At 42.3% G+C, this 19,716-nt stretch overlaps 1 protein-coding gene across 4 annotated transcripts in view; it reads right to left on the reverse strand.

The window, feature by feature from the left end:
• The window catches only part of epha7 (eph receptor A7), a 92,347-nt gene that overhangs the window by 67,717 nt on the left and 4,914 nt on the right, over window positions 1-19,716 (reverse strand). For all 4 annotated transcript variants that reach the window (XM_030404545.1, XM_030404544.1, XM_030404543.1 and 1 more), the window contains exon 4: window positions 2,626-2,781. In XM_030404545.1, coding sequence (XP_030260405.1) covers window positions 2,626-2,781 — 156 coding nt within the window. The remainder of the gene's footprint in view (window positions 1-2,625; window positions 2,782-19,716) is intronic.

Below are 19,716 nucleotides of genomic sequence, written 5' to 3' on the forward strand. Positions count from 1 at the left end.
CTTCAGTAATTACGGCGCTACTTGGCCAAGGTGATTACCCAGAGGGGAACAGCCAGAGGACACTGCAAAGAAGTGGGAACTTTCTCCTGTTCTGCTGCTGCATGTGAGTCTTGCCCTTGATCAGTGGGAGATGCTAGAGTGAAGCGTTAACATCCGATTAGGATGGTTGGAGGAGTGAGTAATGGACCTGTCTTTTAGAACAGGATCTGTATGGTTGCATCTGTGATATACAGATGAGATTGGTGGTTTGCGGCCACTGGCCGGCCTCAAATTTACTTAGCTTGACTTCTGTCCCTATCTGTGTCAGGCACTTATGGGAATAAACCAGAGTGGAATCACATCATCAAGCGGCGAGGCCATTTCCCCTTTGGGATGAGAAATAAAATCTCTCTGTTTGAGAATAGCTGAAGATATGTTTGTTCCAAGAAATCAAGAAAAATGCCATAAAGCTGTTGTGTATCAGGTTGACCTAATATGTATTGATATGAGGATTAGCAATGTCTGGCCACTATTTTGGGTCATTGATCCAGTTGGAAAGGGGAAGACTGAAGGGGCATGACGACCGACTGATCAACCATCGTTTCTCAAGGTGTCACGAGTGCTCAGGTTCAGACAAGGTCGCACAATAATCAGTAGACATGGCTTTAAAACCAACATTTGTTTAAAGGGACTCTGTGGAACTGGAAGCTGGTTGTTAGTTTATAGCCCCATTCACACTGCACTTTCAAGGCGGGAATCATGCGCCAAAATTCTGCCTCGCCATCTGTGTGAAAGTTACAGAGGCAGAGAGAAGGCAGAGTTTCATTCTGCCTCGGATCTGCCTCCGGAGGTTGTATCAGAGCAGCAGCAGAGGCGAGATGGAAGAAACGGGCCTCAATGTCACGACGTGTACCATCACGCCTCTCTTGGTTCCACAACCTGGGCATGCTGTACGAAATGACACACTGGAGCGGCTTTACCTCGCCGCTGCTTGGTTCAGTGTGAACAAACTAACCTTAGCTACTCTATTAGAACAGCGGAGAGAGGCGCTCGAGATTATGCATAAAGTAACATCCTTTGGAAATTCTGACCCAAGTCCTTGGCAAAGACTTCCACAGGCTAGAGCATTAATCCAACGTACTATTTTTGCACTGGGGCAACCAAAAAACAAAACAAAAAATGTCTGACTCTCTGGACAGTCCACTTGCTGCCATGCTGAGGGAGCAGATGCAAATACTGAAAACATTTCTTTCAGACTTTCCAAGCATTGGTAGGATAACAGCCAGCCAAAATGCAAATAGAAAGCTGATGTCTCGATGATAGATAATGTTCGTGGGAAATTGTCGCTCATTAATAATACGAGAGGAATAACTTTCTTACACAAGTGATGATATTCAAACCTTCTATTTTAATAAAAACAGTTGGCAAGACATTTTTTCCTGATAATATATTTTCTCTTTCATGTAAGATAAGCAGAAACATTATTTTTCCACAAAAGTGTAATTAAAGAATGTAAGAAAAGGTGCGACAAGACTCAGGGGCAGGCGGAGACAAAGATGTTGCTCGACGAGCTGCTCCACACACACACACACACACCCATAAATGACATAGAACCATTTTGAATGTGATATCTACAACATTAACTCCAGTCCATACAATCTTCTCTTTGATTCTTTGATTTAATGCAGAGACAAGCCAATGCAGCACTATAACATTCCACTGCTTGCATAATATCTCTCCAGCAGTCTCTCTCTGTCACACACACACACACACACATGCGCACACACGTACATACATTAGGGATTCTGACTTGGCCTACTTTAGGTGTTCAGGGAAAAAGCAGCAGGATGTGAACGAGGCGTGCTGATTTTCCCCCATAACCATGTCGGTTTTTGTTGCTTTTAATCAACAGAAAACGGTACAAACCACAAAATGAAATGTTAATTTATCCACTCCCTTTCTTAATTTATATATATCAGAAAAAGAATGACAGAGGTATGTAAGTAGCAACCACAAGCCTGTGGGCCTTTCCAGTCTTGTGTAACTTACATTATCGGTAGAACGAAGACACGCAGATAAGGTGCAGAGATTATGTTTACGGTTGCTGTTCACCTCCAGAGATAAAGAAGTGCTAACATTGCCCCGCTGTGGTGTGCCACTACCCCTGAACAGTAGCTGTACGCAGTGGGAGGGAAAAAAAACCATCCGTGTTTTAGAACGGATTTAGAAGCAAATCAGCTCCACCCTTCAGTCTGAATCCCCCGGCCTGTGTAAATAAGCCATCAATGGCTGTCACATAACTGCTACACTGGCCAGGACAAATGAAGATGCAGGGTGCTGCCTGGGCTGCCGCTGCTGACTGTAATTGCAATCTTTCAGACGGGAAATGGCAAATTGCTCCTCTCATCATTAGCAACCAGCTAAGACAGAAAACAGACATGCAAGCCTGCAAACATAATTATAATGACATACTGGGAGGCAGAGGAACTGCTCTGGAACACATCTGGGGCTTTCATAAGACCACTGCATACACACTGAACAGGTCTGGCGTGTGTTTTTTTTTCCCTTGCATGTGTAGCTGTTTAAATTCAGATCCCACCAAGTGATCTGCACTGTGGTTACCTAGCCACGTCATGGCAGACTTACTCGTGCAGGCCACAGATGGAGGGTCAGAGAGGGCCCGGTAGTAACCATCCTCACAGTCACAGCGCCAGGAGCCCTCGCGGTCGTTGAAGCTGTGTGCAGGACAACGAGAGCACTGAAGGTCCTGGGAGGAAGACTTGTAGAAACCACGGCCGCATGCTGCAGAAGGAAGAAAAAAAGAGATTGAGGCCAAGGAAAAGAGAGCCAAAAATCAAATGTATACCTCTGCACAGACATGTATGGATCTGATGTGATTTATCAGTCAGCCCCAAAACTCTGCATATTGAAATTACATTGAAAAAATAAGTGGAGTGCGGTGCTTAATCTCACAGCTTAATTTCTGTGAAAAACTGAGAAAGGGCAATACAGAATAAATCGTCTAGGCCAGATTTCAAAATAAAGCCCCTGTTCCCTTAGCTACATACACAGACGAAACAAAAATTATACGAACTAGTTGCTTAATAATAGTTAAGTCAAACAAATGAACTATTCATGATGCAGTATTGAGGATGAGATCCGGAGTGTCACAGCCTGAGGAGAGAAGCTGTTCTGTAGTCTGCAGCAAATACTTCTGTATCTTTTGCCAGTAACCATTATTAATAAAGGGTGAATTTATAGTTATATTACTGTTGAGATACAATGCTTTATAAACCATTTATTGAGCAACTGCAAAGGTTTATAAATGTAATTTCAACTCCATAATGGCCATCCAAATATTAGAAGAACTACATAGTATTTATCAAACATTAAGTAATATGAACATCAGTTACACATTTATAATACATTTGCTAAGTAAATGGTGACGATGATGACAAGTCTTACCACAGGGTTACTGGTTAATTGTCTGATCAGTTATTCTGTTTGTTTATTTATTTAAAGTATTTTTTGGCTGTGTTTAGCTTGAACAAGATGATTGCCTGGTTTTGACATTAAATGTTCATGCATCGGGAAGTTTAGCTCACATGTTAAAAGAAAAAACAAGTTTACATTCTTTAAATGACTATTTGAAAATTGATTATTTTTGTGTTTTTCACACTGGTGGGGGCACAGTTCTTCTTTAACCCCGGGCTCTGTAATAGATTAATACGGCCATGGTGGTATACAAAAACAAATCAAATTGTACCCACCCATCACCAGAAACTCAACAGATCCGTGAAATTCTCACAGCATTTTTTATTTAGTAAACCTGAGCTAAGCCTGGTTCACACAGGGTTATATTCACTGATGATCTCAGCAGTCATTATAAATCACTGAATGTCTCGAGGTGATATTAGTCCTGTGCAAACAAAGTCTGAACGCTTCTTTGCTTCACACCTGAATTCCCATCATGAAGAGAGCATGACAGAACAAACCGTTGTGTTCACATCTTAAAGAAGCCAGTATTTGAATGATCCCCCCCCCCCCCCCCCGGGCCTTATCAAGCAGGCTGAGCCATGAAATGGCATTGCAAGCTTCATGTTGAAGCATTAGCCCAGGGATAAACTGCAACCTCTCACTTTGAGAGGAAAATAACAAGGCTATTTTTATTCTGATGAATCCTCAGGTCAGTAAAGAGGTCTGACTTGTTTATAACAAGTCCTATCTCTGAGAGCAAACATTCTTTAGTAGAGCAGAGAGATAGGAGTACACATCCAACACAAGCACATGGATCATTTCAACATTGTACATTTGACCAAGTCAGGAAACCAACCTCAGTCTGATACAACTAATCAGGAGTGACACACCACTGCCTCTGTGGTGAGACAGTAATTTAAGAATTAATCTTAAATCCAAAATAATTCACAGATTTTCCTCACATCACGACTGATCCTCTTTTCCCAAAAGAGCTATGAAAGCAAGTAATGACAAATGCAGAGCATAAACAGCAAACGAAATACAATGATTCATGCCAGCCTCGCCCTGAATCACATGTTTTTGTCAAGTTAATGTTTAAATACTGCTAAGCAGTAAACTATATATTCCAGGTCTGGTCATTTTAGCCATGAAGTCAGCTAATCGGTTGTGGCCGGCTGTGTGTGCAAAACAGAGCTAAGCCTGGTGAAAAACTGCAATCTTGGGCCACCTGATTTCTTAAACAACCTGTAAGAAATCTATAGTTCTGTGAATAGTTCTGCATACAAACTATCAAATTACACCAAAAATGCATTTTTCATGAGTCTCTGGGGGAAATGAGCAATGATTTTCTCACTGGGCAACCCCCATTACAGATCTCGCTTCTGCTACTTTTTTTATTTCCTTTTTCCAGGGGGATATATTGGACACCAGCCCCTGTGACAGGTCTGGAATAAGAAGGATTGAGGCATGCGAGTTTTGTTGTTCAACCACTTCCAGGGCGACATGAAGAGGAGGCTCGGGGTATCCCCATTCCAGCTACAAGAAAGCCCTGTCATTCTGCATTTATTGCACTGCCACAGCCTTCTGGAACAACACCTTTTTTTTTTCCAAGAGGAAAAAGTGCATGATTTTATCTCTAATCTGACTTTACCTTTTCCAGCCAGTAATTGAAAACAGAGCCATTAGGGGGCTGCAAGCGGTGGGTTTGAATGCTGACCAGGCGGAACATACAGAGTATACAAGCGCTTACTCATCATATTTAGCTGCTTTTTTTCCTGTATGTACAGTTGAGATGAACATTTAACAAACAGCAGAGGAAACCATGTCTAGGTGCAGAATCTGATACGCAGTGTAAACACTCCCCTGTGGATGTTGATAATGACACTGAAGGGCTTTCTCCAGCAGGTTAAAGATTGGCTAGATCCCGTCTAAGACCGTGATTTCTCCCACCATGCCGAGCTGTTTAAACATTCTGATAAGCCAGCGTGTCTGTTTGCCTTTGGGTTTTCTGAGAGCTCATCTGCTGGGTGGCCAGTGTGCAGAGTGGGAAAGCCCTGCAGGGACCAAGTCTATCTCCCATCGCCACCACCACTCCAGCAGACCAGAGGATCCACTGGGGGGTGATCTGGAAAGTCAACACAGCTATACTGGAAAACTCAAATGTATTACAACATTGTTTTTTTTTTTTGTTTTTTTTCTTCAAAGCTTTAAAAGCATTTGCATTTTCTTTGCATTTTCTCCCTTAATTACAATTTGAACAACTAAACTCAAGGTACCGGCCATACCATACACTACTGACCTAACGACATTTCTCTTAAAGTTGTGTAAAAATAATTTTGATTATTCAGGCGTTACATAATGTAGGCTGGAAACTAGACCACTGCCTGTCTCTCGTTTCTGCGCTCAATGAACTTTGTTGAGTGGGGAGGAGCCTAGTGTGCAGACTTCATGTCACTACATCAAAAAAAACATCAGTGATTTTGGTGAAACTGAATCATATTTTAAGGAGAACATGTTTTCTGGTTTTCCCTCTGATGTCCTGCTGCTGCTCTGTCTCAGCTCTGTGATTTTACAATGTTTCCTGAAAGAAACCTGTAACTGCTGCATACTGTAGCTACAAATTAGCTCTTCTAGCAAACTCTGCTTTGAGTACCACCAGGGAGTGTTGGTGTTCACTCTGCTAACACAGCACCAGAACCAGAGCGCATGGAGCCAGGTACATGGGCCATTGAACCGGGCTTAGCAGCCTCTACGAACATCATGGCAGTGCTGAAAAGACCAAAGAGGATGTTGATGGAGGAAGCTTAGAAGAGAAAAAAAACAGCTAACATGGAGAAGCAAGAGACAAAAGTCTCAAACTGGCTAAGTCTTTGCCAAATAAAAGGCTGTAGGCACGTCGAGCTGGACTATTGGCTATTGAATAGTAAGAAAGTTGTGTTAGTAGTTAGCATGTAACACTACATTACATCTGATAAAATGTCATAGAAACCTGGGATTAGATTTTGCACAGTGGTGTCATCAGGTTAGGTTGGTGAGCGCCAAATTACACAAAATATACATTTTAACATAATGTGGCTTTAATGTGGCCAATACATACTCTTAAACCTAAAACCTAAAATGATCAGTTTTGGTTCTCATGCTGATGTAACTGTCAACTCATTAACAACCTGTCTGATCAACTTTCTTGCCCCATTTCAACTCACTGTCGCCAAATTGCCATGTTTCCCAATCTCAGAAATTGACTTTGGTGTGACCAGTGTTATCAAAACTGATACAAACAAACTATAACTATTGTTTCCATAAACTGAACATGCCCTTTCATTCAAGCAAAACACACATTTTTCTATGCTGCTGTCAGCAAAGTCCATGTGTTTATCAGTGCGTCCGACTGGCACCCGGAAATGTTTACAGAAGCAACAAGGCGGCAAATGAGGCCTCAAAAATCGAATGCCTGCATGACACAGGCAAGTAAGTGTTTCTGCAGCACTCCCCACCACTGGCAGTGCAGTGAGTGACAAGTACAAACACAGCCATCCCGACCCAGCATTCCTGTCCCAGCGGCAGCAGCAGTAATACAGCACACACTGACTCGCTGCTGGCGAGTTTTCGTTCCTGGCACCAGATGCTGAAGAGAAAACTGTTCTTCTGAGACACCAAGATGGGATGATAGCAAGTGAGAGGTACTTTGTCAGCTGACCCTGCAGCAACACTTGGCTTCGGAGTGGAAATATCTACGAAGCAATTACACCAACTCAGTTCACCCAGTAGCCTTCTTAACTGACAGCATGACTAACACCTTACTGTCAAACACTGACGCATAAACATGTTTAAACATCACACTAAAACCCAGACTCTTAAGTACCGGCACAAGAAGATGTAGCGCCCAACATGTACTTACATTAGTAAGGATAAAGTGCCTAATAGTGACTCTTTGAAAAAAAAGCCAATTAATGTAAGTCTGGTCTGCTTCTAAGAAGATAAAAGCCAATCAATGCCTTGTGCTTGTAGACACGAGCCTGTTAAAAAAAAGCTCCGCATTAGACACAACAGCCAGCTTATTTACGACGCTAAGAAATTAGTCAGTCCTCAGAGAAGCAGGCTGAGGTCAAACAAAGAGGAAAGAATACAAGTCTTACATTCCAGCCAGCTCCTCGGGAGGCTACAGAGCCAGCATCTGTAATTTCCCTTCCAGTGGTCAAGCACTTTCATTCAGTGATGTGTGTGGGGACAAGCTGCAGTCAGCAATTTTACACCGAGAAAAAGGGAGCCTGAGAAAGGAGAGGTCCTCAGAGAAGTAGGATAGAGATAATCAAACGCTCATGTGACTGTAAAGTCTCAATCTCAGCACACACTGGCCCACAGAATAAAACAAAGTCTCCTTATCTTATGCAGACACGCATACACAAAAAAGGGGGAAAACCAATTTCTCTATTTTTGTAAGATCTTGGTTTATTTCTCTTCCCTCTGAGCTGAGCTTCTTAACATTCTTGAATTACATCCAATTTCGCTCACGCTTTGGCAGTGTCATGACACTCCGGGTGAGGGACAGCGAGGGAGGTGAGAGAGTGCCAATGACTCCTTATGCGACAGCCTGACATATCCCTTACTGGCCAAAATAGAAAATAATCATTTCCCTTGTCTGGGGGTGACGCCATGGCACTTGGTGTTTTTTTCCCTCAGTTAATCTTGTGCCTTTGCAAACAGATCCAAGTCCAAATTTGCCTTTTTGGTTTTCTCTGCAGTCTCCTATTTTCTGGGGAGGTTTAGTTAAGTGCATACCAAAATATGTCCACTGCATAGAAAAATCTGTCAAGTATCAAATATGACCAAGAACGCTTGGTCAGAATCAGTGAGATCCTTGTGGAAGTGGGGATCACAATATCGTGGATCCTCCAGGCTTTGCAGATAAGGTAAAGGTTCATTTAAACGATTATGGATACAAAGCATTAAAATACATTTTTATTTTAGTTCTGACACTGAAACTGAGGTATCATAGCAGTCTAACATAGCTAGGCCATCTCCACAGTGTTCTGTCAGTGCTAGAGAAAGTCAAACCAGGGTGCAGCAATGGTGCCCTGTCACCAAAACAGTGTCAGGGGAACCTGTTTTTCACATGGGGAGGTGAGCCCCGGCATTAAAATGGCAAAATTTCATTTAATTCACATTGCTAGCTTGGAAGTTGTTCTTTTATGTAGCAACTGGGATTTTAAAAACGGTATCATAGAGACAAAGCAAGGGAGCCCAGTGACTTCCTTTATGCCAACTGTCTACACCTGGTGAGTCAAACTAGTTCCATAGCAGAACCTGTATTGAAACATTTCAGATAATGCAAGTTCCTAGTGTTCACAGAAACTAAAAAACGATGTGTTTTGCTTGCTTTTAACCCACAAATCTAATCAAGGTCACCGTCGTTATTATGAGCAAAAGCCTCAATGTGACTGGAATCTGACCGAAACCAGAGCAACACTGCTCTGTCAGATTCTACATCAGATTCTTTTCAGGGCATACAGTTCTGATTCAGTTTATACTACATTGGGTGTCTGCATAGACAGTTGTGTTCCCCAACATGCATTTGGCACATTCACATCCCTGGACCAACCACAGATGTGGAAAGTATAACATGAACGTTAGGTTTCAGTTGGTAAATTATTAAGGTATTGTTTTGGCACTGGTACACTGGTAAACTGGTGCCAGGATCAAAAACACTTTAATGACACCCTGTCTTGGAGAAACTGAAAGTTGACCTTCCTTGCTTGCTTTTACAACCACAAATCCAATCAAGGTTACAATCCTTATTACTACTAAGCATGGAGGAGTCTAGATGTCCAAGCAGGGCAGCTGGGATATTGAGTTTCTCCCCATTTGTCTCAATATTGCAGCAGACGGGGCTCAGAGAGAGCTCCAGTGTGCAAATGTGGAAGATTCCCTTCCCGTTTTTTTGCAGAGGCCAGAGCGAGAATGACTAGTGTGGGCCTTTCTGTCTCCCCAGTCCTAGCATGACGAGTCCTGTCAGGGCCGGGCCTACCCCCTTCTCCTGCTGCCCTCCCGTCCGGCCTGATTATGTGTTAAATCCGCCTGTGTGTCAGGATGGATGTGGAAAGAATGCGCGCTGAAAAGGGCCGAGCGGGGCCACGGAGACCCGGAGAGAGCAGCCTGGAGATAGCACCCCATTAGAGTGATAAAAGAGGCAGAGGGAGGAGAGCAGCCGACAGGACCAACATGCAGGCCCTGCCACTGATGAATGCCAGGTGGAATGGGTCAAGCACGATAAAGGAAACAGTTTATTTTCTTATTTAAAAAAAAAACACCATTTGTTTCTGTGAAACATTTGCCATGGCCACTGCTGTTCTGAGAGGGAAATGTCCTTATAAATATCATCTCTAAACACAGGCCTGGTATGATGGGGAGCCTGTTGCCTATTGTTTTGCATGTTTCCTCCATGTGTCTTTTCCTTTGCCTGAGTGATTCAGACATCGAAAGCTTAGCCAGCCTCTATGCAAGCAGGCCTGGGTATCCTATGATCTCTTACTCTGATATCTCAATATAACAGTACATTATAGAGTTATAGAGGGATTAAAGTGATCACAAAATGCAAAATGCAAAATGCTTTTTTGAAATATACCTTAGTTTGTGACACAAACATGTTATTCTATCTTGGCAATTCCCATATGTTGATGAGGGCCCATGGGACGTGATCGAAACTTCCGTATGAACTTTGGTCTACATCTGACCTTTCCTCTTCCAGGTTCCAGCAACTTATTTCATAATATTGTCCTATGTCACAAAACATGTGTAATCCTATATCTAAGTCACTGACCATGTATGTGTCAAAAAAAGTGCTTGGCGTAAAATGTAATAGTTAACTAAATCAGAACAGAGGACACTGAAGCAAACATGACAAGAGAAATACATTATCCATTGAATATGAACAACAAAAGTAGTGTGGCTACAACTTCAGCCCATTGGCCCACAGGTGGGAACAAAATGGTATCCTTTACAAATCTATGCTGCTGAATGTGATGATGTAATGATGTTCATTTTAGACAAGAGATTGATATAAAATGAAATAAAACACATGCAGCCACACAAGAAATGTGTCAAGTGTGAATATTTATTGAGGAACTGCTCGTTTAAAGAATGAGTAGGCAAGACTGACACCGGTTTGAATCTGACCAGAAATCTGATGCCAGCTTTTGGTATTTGACAATGTGCTATAGACACATTTCAGCAGGAGGAGGGAAATCCAAGCACCCCAGAAATATGAGCAAATGTGCCAAATGAGGAAGGAAATATTAAAAAGCCCAACGTGTGTATGCCTGATGAGGACCTGGTGTTCGCTACATGTTTTTCTTTTACTGATCGAAATCTTTTTTAAACATCTTTCCTTGTATGACACATATTGTTATATTTGGAGTGCCTGCATTGCCTTCATGTTTATTTGAAATACAACACCACTTCCATCTACATTGCATTAGTCACCACCCATCTCTTTTCCTTACAAGTCAAGGCTGGTGCTGCAGGAATCTTCCTGATGCCCCGGTCTACCTGTGAAAAACAAAGGACTTCTCTCCCTCTTACTCATCTGATCGCTTCTATCACACTGCAATCCGTAGTTAATACTGCCATAAACATTCTCTGTCAGCTATTTCAAAATACCCTGTGTCTAGCTGGATGTTCAGACAACCATGAAATGCTATTTAAGAAACCCAACTCCTGCTTTATGTTTTTCAGTTTTACTTTCAGGGCATACGATTAGGACCATGACCGTGCGTTCTGACTGTAGAGAAGGATGTCAATAGCTCACACAGAGCTTATTTCTCATGCATTAATGTAGCCCGGGGCCTATGTGTGTTGCTCTGATTAGATGTGACTTATGTTCTCTGCCTCAATAAATAGGAGGCCTTAGTGTGGACATTCATCAGGCTGTGTTTACTGGCATTTTCTGCATACTGAACTGTGGCTGCATCTCTGTAATGGACTAAAGCCTGTGGTGTTTTCCTCTGCAATGTAAGAAGCAGTACGTCTTGTGAGTAATTTCACACAGGCAGGCAGACCTGGGGAAAATCTGAGCTGAGTATATTTCTTCGACTTGAAAAGCTCAGGACAGCTCAATTGATCTCATCGTGCAGGTGATGTGTGGACTGTTGTAGCTGCAAAGGTTTTAGAGAAATCAAGTGCACCTTGAAGGAAGGCATGAGTTATTTATTAAGCTCACTGCAGTGCTGACTAACATTTTCTTTCTCGCTTGGCATCATCTAAATGGCATTAAAACAAGTATTTTATTAGTTAATATGTAGACATATTGCCAGGATAAAATTCAACATTAAGTACTAACCTCGCTGAATATTTCAAAGAAGACCTCGGGCGAAAGCAGCTTCTTTAAGCCATAACATTTTCTTTTTCTTACTTTAACCAAGTTGGGTTTGTGCCTTGAACTAACCAGACCATAAGCACACAGCATCGTCACAAAGGAAATAGTAAATCACTGTATCTCTTGCAAGACCTGCCCTACTCTGCCTCTGATCACGTCTATCACTTTCGTACGATAGGTGCCTTCTCTACGTAGAAGAAAGGGCCGCACATTACTCCGGCCATTGGCGCTGACTTTTTTCCCTCCTCAAATATCTTTGGATTTATAGTCTTACCACAGACACAACAAAAGAAGCAGCAGGTGTTTGTCAAGTGTTCTTTTTCCTCTGAGCCCATTGGACTGCTCAAAATCTTTCTTTCTTGTTCGATAAAGAGAGCGATGCTCAGCAGTTTGGGTTTTTTACTAGCAGACAAGTTAATCTCCGACCTATGAGAGACAAGGCGCCTATCCAGCTCCAGGAATCAGTGGCAGATCACACAAAGAAAAGGAAACTGAGGCCATTCTGAAAATCTCCTCACAGGAGGGACATAGAGTTTTGAACGAGCTCATTGGGAACACCTCCCGTGTGTTTTAGAAGAAGGAGGGAGTCTCAGACATAGCTACAATAAGGATTAATAGGCGCCGTTGAAACACAAGTTAAAACGGTTCAAAACAAATCTGATGTCATATGGTGCTGGATCCTCCCTCCACCCCACACATACTTGGAATGGCTGCTGCTACTCTCCACACATACAGACAACCGAGCCATTCATCCGAGGTACCTGTGCTTAGCTGGAGATAAGTAGCTTTCCATGAGAAACAAAGAGAAGATTAGCATTCCCTTACACTGTGTTGGAGGGCATGCAGCTTTGCCCTCTGAGCAGAGAAACCCCAAAGGAAGTGCCTGCTCACTTGTTCACAGCAAAGATCAAAGCCAGACACTGATTAAGCTATACTAAAATTGAAGCTAATGCTCCTGCTACGGTGCTATCGCCAGGCCATGCAGTTTGACAGGAAAGTGGGACAATTAGGAATTAAACAGCAAACTAATGAACACCTGTTTTCTCTTTAAAGCCTCCTGCTGATTTACTACATGGCTTTGGAGGTGGAAAATAAGGGCATTTGAAGATTTAACCCACATCAGTAAATTTACAGCCTCTCGATCAGCCTGAGCATCAGCTGTAGCTCATATCTACACACACTCCTTCTTTAAGCTATTGCGTGGAGTGAACATTTTGAAATGGATTCTCAGTGACATGGAAAATGTCCCTATCTAATCGTCTTTTGTTTAGTTCATTTAACTCGGATGGAAACAGGAGAAAGGGCCCTTAAGGCCAGCCAGGCGGCTACCTTTAATGGATGAGGTGGTCAGCTCTAAAAAGGGAGCCGTGCTAAAAGACATCACAGATGAGGGGAGGACTCTGCATCGTGGGGATGAAAGCACGGGGTTCAAAGGTCTCACCGATCCATAGCCCCCTGCAGCCCAAGCGAAATCGGCACTGAAAATGTCCACAGTCAGCAACTGAGCATTATCGCTGAATTGTGCCAGTGCCTACCAACCCTCCTGACCCAGGCCCCACCCATCCAAATCCACCACGCACAGCCCCGGCTCTGGTCCCATAGCTGTGACAGAAAGGAATGAAACAATGTCAAACTAGCTGCTCATCACTACTGTGGCCTCCCCTGACACAAAGACATCGGCTTGGCCTCAGATGCCCACGAGGGCTGGTGCAGATCAGGATTACTCTTAAAAGAAGCAGTTCACCAAAAATGAAAATTCCGTCACTTTATACTCACACCAATGCCAATGGAAAACAGAGTGAAGTGTCATTGTCCACAAAACATATGGTCACCAGTAAAAAAAAAAAATCTTTTTTATTTTGTTTTATTTTAATTTTTTTAATATGAAATCAAGTCCCCATCTACTTCAGTTGTTTAGGAAAATACTGCAACACTGTTTTGCTCTGAAGTTCCAGAAATGTTTTGAGGACTACAAACCTTCACCTGACTTTCCATCAGCATGGAAGTGAGTGGATGATAACTCAATTGCATTTTTTAGGTGAATTTATCATTTAAAGGAGTAGTTAATCTGAATAAATAAAGAAATACAAAGATTTTTTTTTTTTCCATTTTCCACTCATTTCAAGCTATTCTGGTATTCTAAATTAGTACAAAGACAGGTCAATGTATTATACAATGTGAACTTATAATGAATATTTTCCCGACTTTTGAAATTCTATTGACCAAATGATGAATCAAATAGTCTAGGAAATAACTGCAGATGATTAGTCATTAGATTAGCTCATAAGTTGTTTGTTCTCCCACACTGGTTATGCAAACATTGGACGCCTCCTGTTTTGCCAAGCTGTCTTCATTTTAACACAACTCCTCTGGAAAAAAAACTGCAGGATTTGCTGCTACACTCATCCATAGCACATTTTAACTTCTGCTTCCTCTGCTCTGGATGCAAGTGAGAAAAAGTGTGAAATTATGTAACAAGTTATTGATTCTCCTTTTAAAGGAAGATTGAAGTAGTGATCCAGTGGTCTAAAGTGTCCCGGAGGAGCAGCTCCACTGACAACAGGGACCTCCCTGCTGCCTCTGAAGGTGGCGAGACCCCGAGCAGAGTCACATATCACTTTCACCCTTATGCCACAGGGACACAAGACAGAACACCAAAGACATTGTCTTCTGACATAGAGTTCGCCTGTCTGATCGCATCCCTCTCAAGCAGTCAGCAGGCAAGCAATTACAAAAAAGACATCTGCGCCACAGTTTGGATAGCTAAAACAGGCAAAAGCTTAAAATTGCAAGGTGTATGGAAGCAGGGATCGATGGAGATGTCTGAACCTGTTAGTGCAAGTGGAGATGAAGGCCGCTGCACTGCGGGGAGGGCTCTTTTGTCATGCAGGGAGAGGGGGCCGGAGAGGTGACTCTTGTGGCGATCAGGGGTCAACTGCTGCGATCATCCATCTTCCTTCTTGACAGTGTCCTGTCAGCCAGGGCGCTCATGTTACTGAACACAACAGGCAGGCCTCCATTGTGCTTCTATGCTTGTCTGCAGCCATGTGTAAATGAAGTTAATATTCACTGACCTCATGCATGGCCAAATGTAGACCCTGGTGTCAACTTGGAAATAACGCTATCTGACACAAAGTGGTGGGGGTCTCCCTTTTGAGGGGCTAACAAAGTCACCTACCAGTATGGCTGACCATATGCCTTTTTTTTTGAATGAGGGCTATTTACTTGGATTCTGTCTATTCATGTGAAGCAATGTGGGGTCTCAAATGTGGACTGGCAGACCAAATTTGAAAACCTGGATAATGCGGAGTCATTATTCCCCTGTTTTTTTTTCTTTCCAGCTTGAAAGAGTGTTCAGATGCTGGTTGACACACATTTCATTTCAAATTGTATTTTTTCCTGAATCAATCAGTCAAAGTAGAATGCACATACCCTAAACTAGCTCCTTTGCATCAAGGGTAAAGAACAACAATAAATCTGCTTAGATGTCATGTAAGACATATGCTTCTTACATCACAATTCATAGGCAAAAGTAAGTAATCCAGTTAATAGTTACATATTGGACAAGCCTAAGCCATAGATAGTCCTATCCACATGGTCTTACATCCATACTTGCCAACCCTCACTATATTTCTGGGAGACTCCCGATTTTCTTCGCCTTCTCTTGGTTTCCTTCCGAGGTCACAATTCTCCCATATTTCTCCCAATGTATGACAAACTTTCACATCTTTTTTTCACCTTTGAGTTTTCACAACCTGTTTCTGGCACTGTACAGCCTGTAGTCTACTCTAATGTTGCACACTGTCCTCCTGAGTAAGCGAGACACGCACAGAGAAATGGGGAAAGACAAAAGAAGAAATACATCCTAGAAAGAAGAATTCCTGTTTCTTCAGAAAGGGCACACATTTCATAAAATCTGCTGTGTCAAGTCAGTCAAAGGGCTGCACCGAAGTCCATCACCATTTGCTAACAAACATAGTGTAGCAGCATGCACAGACTCGCTACAGGGCAGGGGCCACAAGCGAAACATGACAAGGTCTCTAGGTTGAATACCAATACTACATTTTTGTAAAAAAAAAAAAAAAAAAAAAAATCCAATACCGATACATTACAACATGTCTAATACCCCCCTATGTCTAGAGAAGACATATGTTTCACTGTATACTAAGAAAAACAGGGTCAAGAGCCAAAAGAACCATAGTGTTTCATGCACTTGGAAAGAATCTTTTAATACAGTTTTCTGGTATGTACGCCTACAGCACTGAACTAAGCTTCTCCATCAGCCAGCTTGATATTCATGTATGCATGAGTCAGTAGCTGTATTTTATCAGCAGGGGTGAGAGACAAACCCATTACCAGTGACCAGACACTGCAGCCTTGGGTTCTTCTCTAAGATCACCTCTCTGTGCTGAGATTGTGTGTTTTAGATCCATCTTTACTTCATTGTGATATCTACGAATCCAAAACCAGTGAGAGCAAATATTTTCTTGACTGTTTCAGCATTCAGGCAGTGGACCTCATTGGACCATTGTAAAAAGAGGTATTTGTATTTAATTTGATGTGCTGACAGGGCAGTCAGATCAAACAGAAAGAGCTGCTGGCCTGGCCTTGCTTAAGAAAGTTTATCCCAGGAAACAACTTTGTCTTGTTAAAACTTCTCATTTGGCAGTGTATTGGATGTGGAAGAAAAGTAAACACTCTCTATTGCACCTTGCCAAAGCACAGTTTCAAACATTCTGCCTATTATTTATAACTGTAACTGTGGTTTAGTCTCTACTAATGAGTAGGCACTAGATAAAGCACAAAAACTGCAAGAATTTGGTCTCTGCTCACGAGGACAAGTCTACATCTGTTCTCAGTAGAGAACCAAAAGAGCTGAAAACAGCTTCTTAAATAGTCAATGAATAGCCCAACATTTGATGTACCACCATTTGATGTACTATCATAAAAACACAAACAAAATTATATATATATATATATATATATACATATATATTACGTAGATCAAGCAATTTACTGAAAAAGATCAAAGATCAAAGAAAAAATGTATATGTTAAATATAATTTTAAACAATACATTAACTACATTTAATCATTATTAATTTAGAAGACAATAGTACAAGTACCATCACCAGAAAATAAGACGATGTCTTCAGATTGGTTTTGGATCGAGTTGCCCCTTGGCAACTGATTTGATGTATGAGTGATTGAACATTTTAGTTTCTCCAGATCTAATGTCTTGTCCCTGTAGTGATCAATACTAGGACACTGTTACATGTATTGGTAGTAACATTCTGAGCAGAGAATACCACATCTGTGTGTCTGACTGCTACCTGCCAGGCTCAGACAACAAGTAGGAAAAGCCCTGGGCTGTGCAAGAATGCCACTATTCACAGGAAGCAGACACTGGCAGTGACAGGATGAGGTCCCATCCATCACCAATTTATTTCAATCTTGAGTGATTTAGGTCCATTTGGGTCTCATGTGGATTCAGTGCACACCTGTCATTTGCATAATTAACTTCTGGAGCAGTTGTAAAAGACAGCCATTTGGTGTATTAAATTCACACCTTATCAATCAAGAGAGCATCAAGATGTATGAGGACCTCCTGACTCCTAGCTTCCTGGCTTCATTTGAAATGCTAAGTGCAGCTTTTTCTGCAGGGCTGGAGCGGCCTGGTGGCCTCCATACACGTTAGCTGTCGTGGTCAGACCCCAACCGCTCAGCCCTTTCCCTCAGGGGTTCCATCATCAATCAGTCTCCAACTAACTTCTGTCCAACACTCTGACAGTCAAGATGGATGATGCCAGCATCTACAAGTTGCTGTATCCTCTCATTAATTCTCTTGTTAGCATGCACCAACAGCAGTGAGATACAGCCTGTTTTATCTGTTTTCCACCACATAGAGGCATCTCCCTCATTTGGTAGAGGGTCAACAGTTAATCATTTCTCAGGCATTGGTTACTTAGTGCCACAATGACGGGATGTGTCAAAATCAGACAACATACATTCCCGGGATTGAGTGAAACAACGATGCCAATGTCCTCCCACAAGGGCCCTCTCTCTGTCCAAACGACTCTGTGGCTCCACTGCAACCAGCGGCCAGCGCTGAACAAGACCAGCGGATGAATGGGCGCTATTTTCACAACACGCACTTCTTCGCAAAATGAAGGCTGCGCAGGCTGCGGGGACACTTCAACTGGCCTTTTTCAACACCCATTACACTGAGACCACTGAACGCAGCGGGTGGAGAAGAAGAGTGACATTTACTGCTGCAGATTGCCACACAAAGAGTTAAAGAGCGACAGAAGGAAGGGGGGTGTAGGCCGACAGACAAGGGGTCCCTCTTTGCTGACGGTGATGAATGAGTGGATCACAACACGTTCAGCGGAGGCCTTTGCATCCACAGAGGGGGCTCCTCAAATGACATGACTGACAGCTCAACTTGCTCACTCCACCTGCACCCACCCTCCAGCTGAATATTTCACTCAGCGGCCATGTTATAATCATAGCACAGCGCAGACACTAAAATAGGACAGAGACTGTCTTATGGCATCAGCATGGCTCAAAAGAAGTGCAAATCATTCAACGCCTTCAGCGCCTGAAACTCTCTGCCCACACACCTTTCTCACGTCACAATTTGGTAGGCTGAGGATTATGGTGAGTCCAACGCCTGAAAGGGAAACTTTGCCGACTTTCAACCAGTCTTGTGTAAGGGATAGTCAGATTATGGGCCTGGCCAATCATCAGGGCTGATATGAAGTATTTTTCTGATTGTCATGTCAGTGATTTTTCTGTCAGATGCTAATAAAATAAACTAATTTAAAATGTACTGCTTTGTCTCTGATGCAACATCCTCTCACACGATGTCCCGCCCACAACGTTATCCGATCACATCACAATTAATAGCCTGTACACGACAAAATAATATGACTGGGCAGAGTAAATAGTAATTGAATTGATCAAATACATGTAGTAGAGGGGAAGTATAAAATAGCACGGAAAGGAAATCCTCAAGTAAAGTACCTGATAATTGTACTTAAGAACAGTAGTTGAGTAAATTGTACTTGGGTTCATTCTATCACTGGTTGTTTTTCCATTTTTACTGCAAATGAATATCAGTTTTCAGATATCTGTTATCTGTCTCCTTGATTTCTAATAATTGATAGTGCTGTCAGCCCGTAAAAAAAGACATGTCAGTCGACCACTTTGTATCACTTCAACATTGGTACTATATGCAAATGAACAATGATAAACATTTGCCTGCAAATGGAGCTAAACTCACTATTTAGCAGATTTTAGGGCTGTTATATCAACTACAGATTGTACTTTTGCATTTGTGTTTGCCCGCATCCATGGACACAGAGAGCATAGATGCATCAAGAGAGCTTCTCCAGCTGTCATACACTTCTTTAAAAGCTTTTTCATTCCATTTGAGCATGTAGGGAGCTTAAATCTACAGAAAATATCTGAACTGTGAAAATGTGCCGTTTTGGTTGGTTGCGGTGGAGTCACAGGTGAGTGACAGTACCAGATATTTTTAAGGTGAACTCGGGACAATTTCCAGTCGTGTTTGTTGCGACGACAAAAAATATATATTTGGAACATCTTGTCGCAATCAAAACGTGATCTTGTCCTAACCCCAACAGATCATAAGCACAGTTGTCACAAGATAAAATCAATAATTAAACCTAAAGAAAAGTAAAGATTCAACATATCCTTGGTTTGCAAAAACATACGCTGTCAACATTTATTCTGGTGACTGGGTTGCTTATTGTGTGTACATATGAGTATGCACCATTATCTCTATGTTTAAACAATACTTTGCATCGTCCTCTGCTCTCTGAAGGCATGCTTTTCAGCCCATCTTTCTGCCCGTCCATGAAGAAC

The sequence above is a fragment of the Sparus aurata genome, chromosome 22, assembly GCF_900880675.1.
Source record: "Sparus aurata chromosome 22, fSpaAur1.1, whole genome shotgun sequence".
Classification (NCBI taxonomy): domain Eukaryota; kingdom Metazoa; phylum Chordata; class Actinopteri; order Spariformes; family Sparidae; genus Sparus; species Sparus aurata.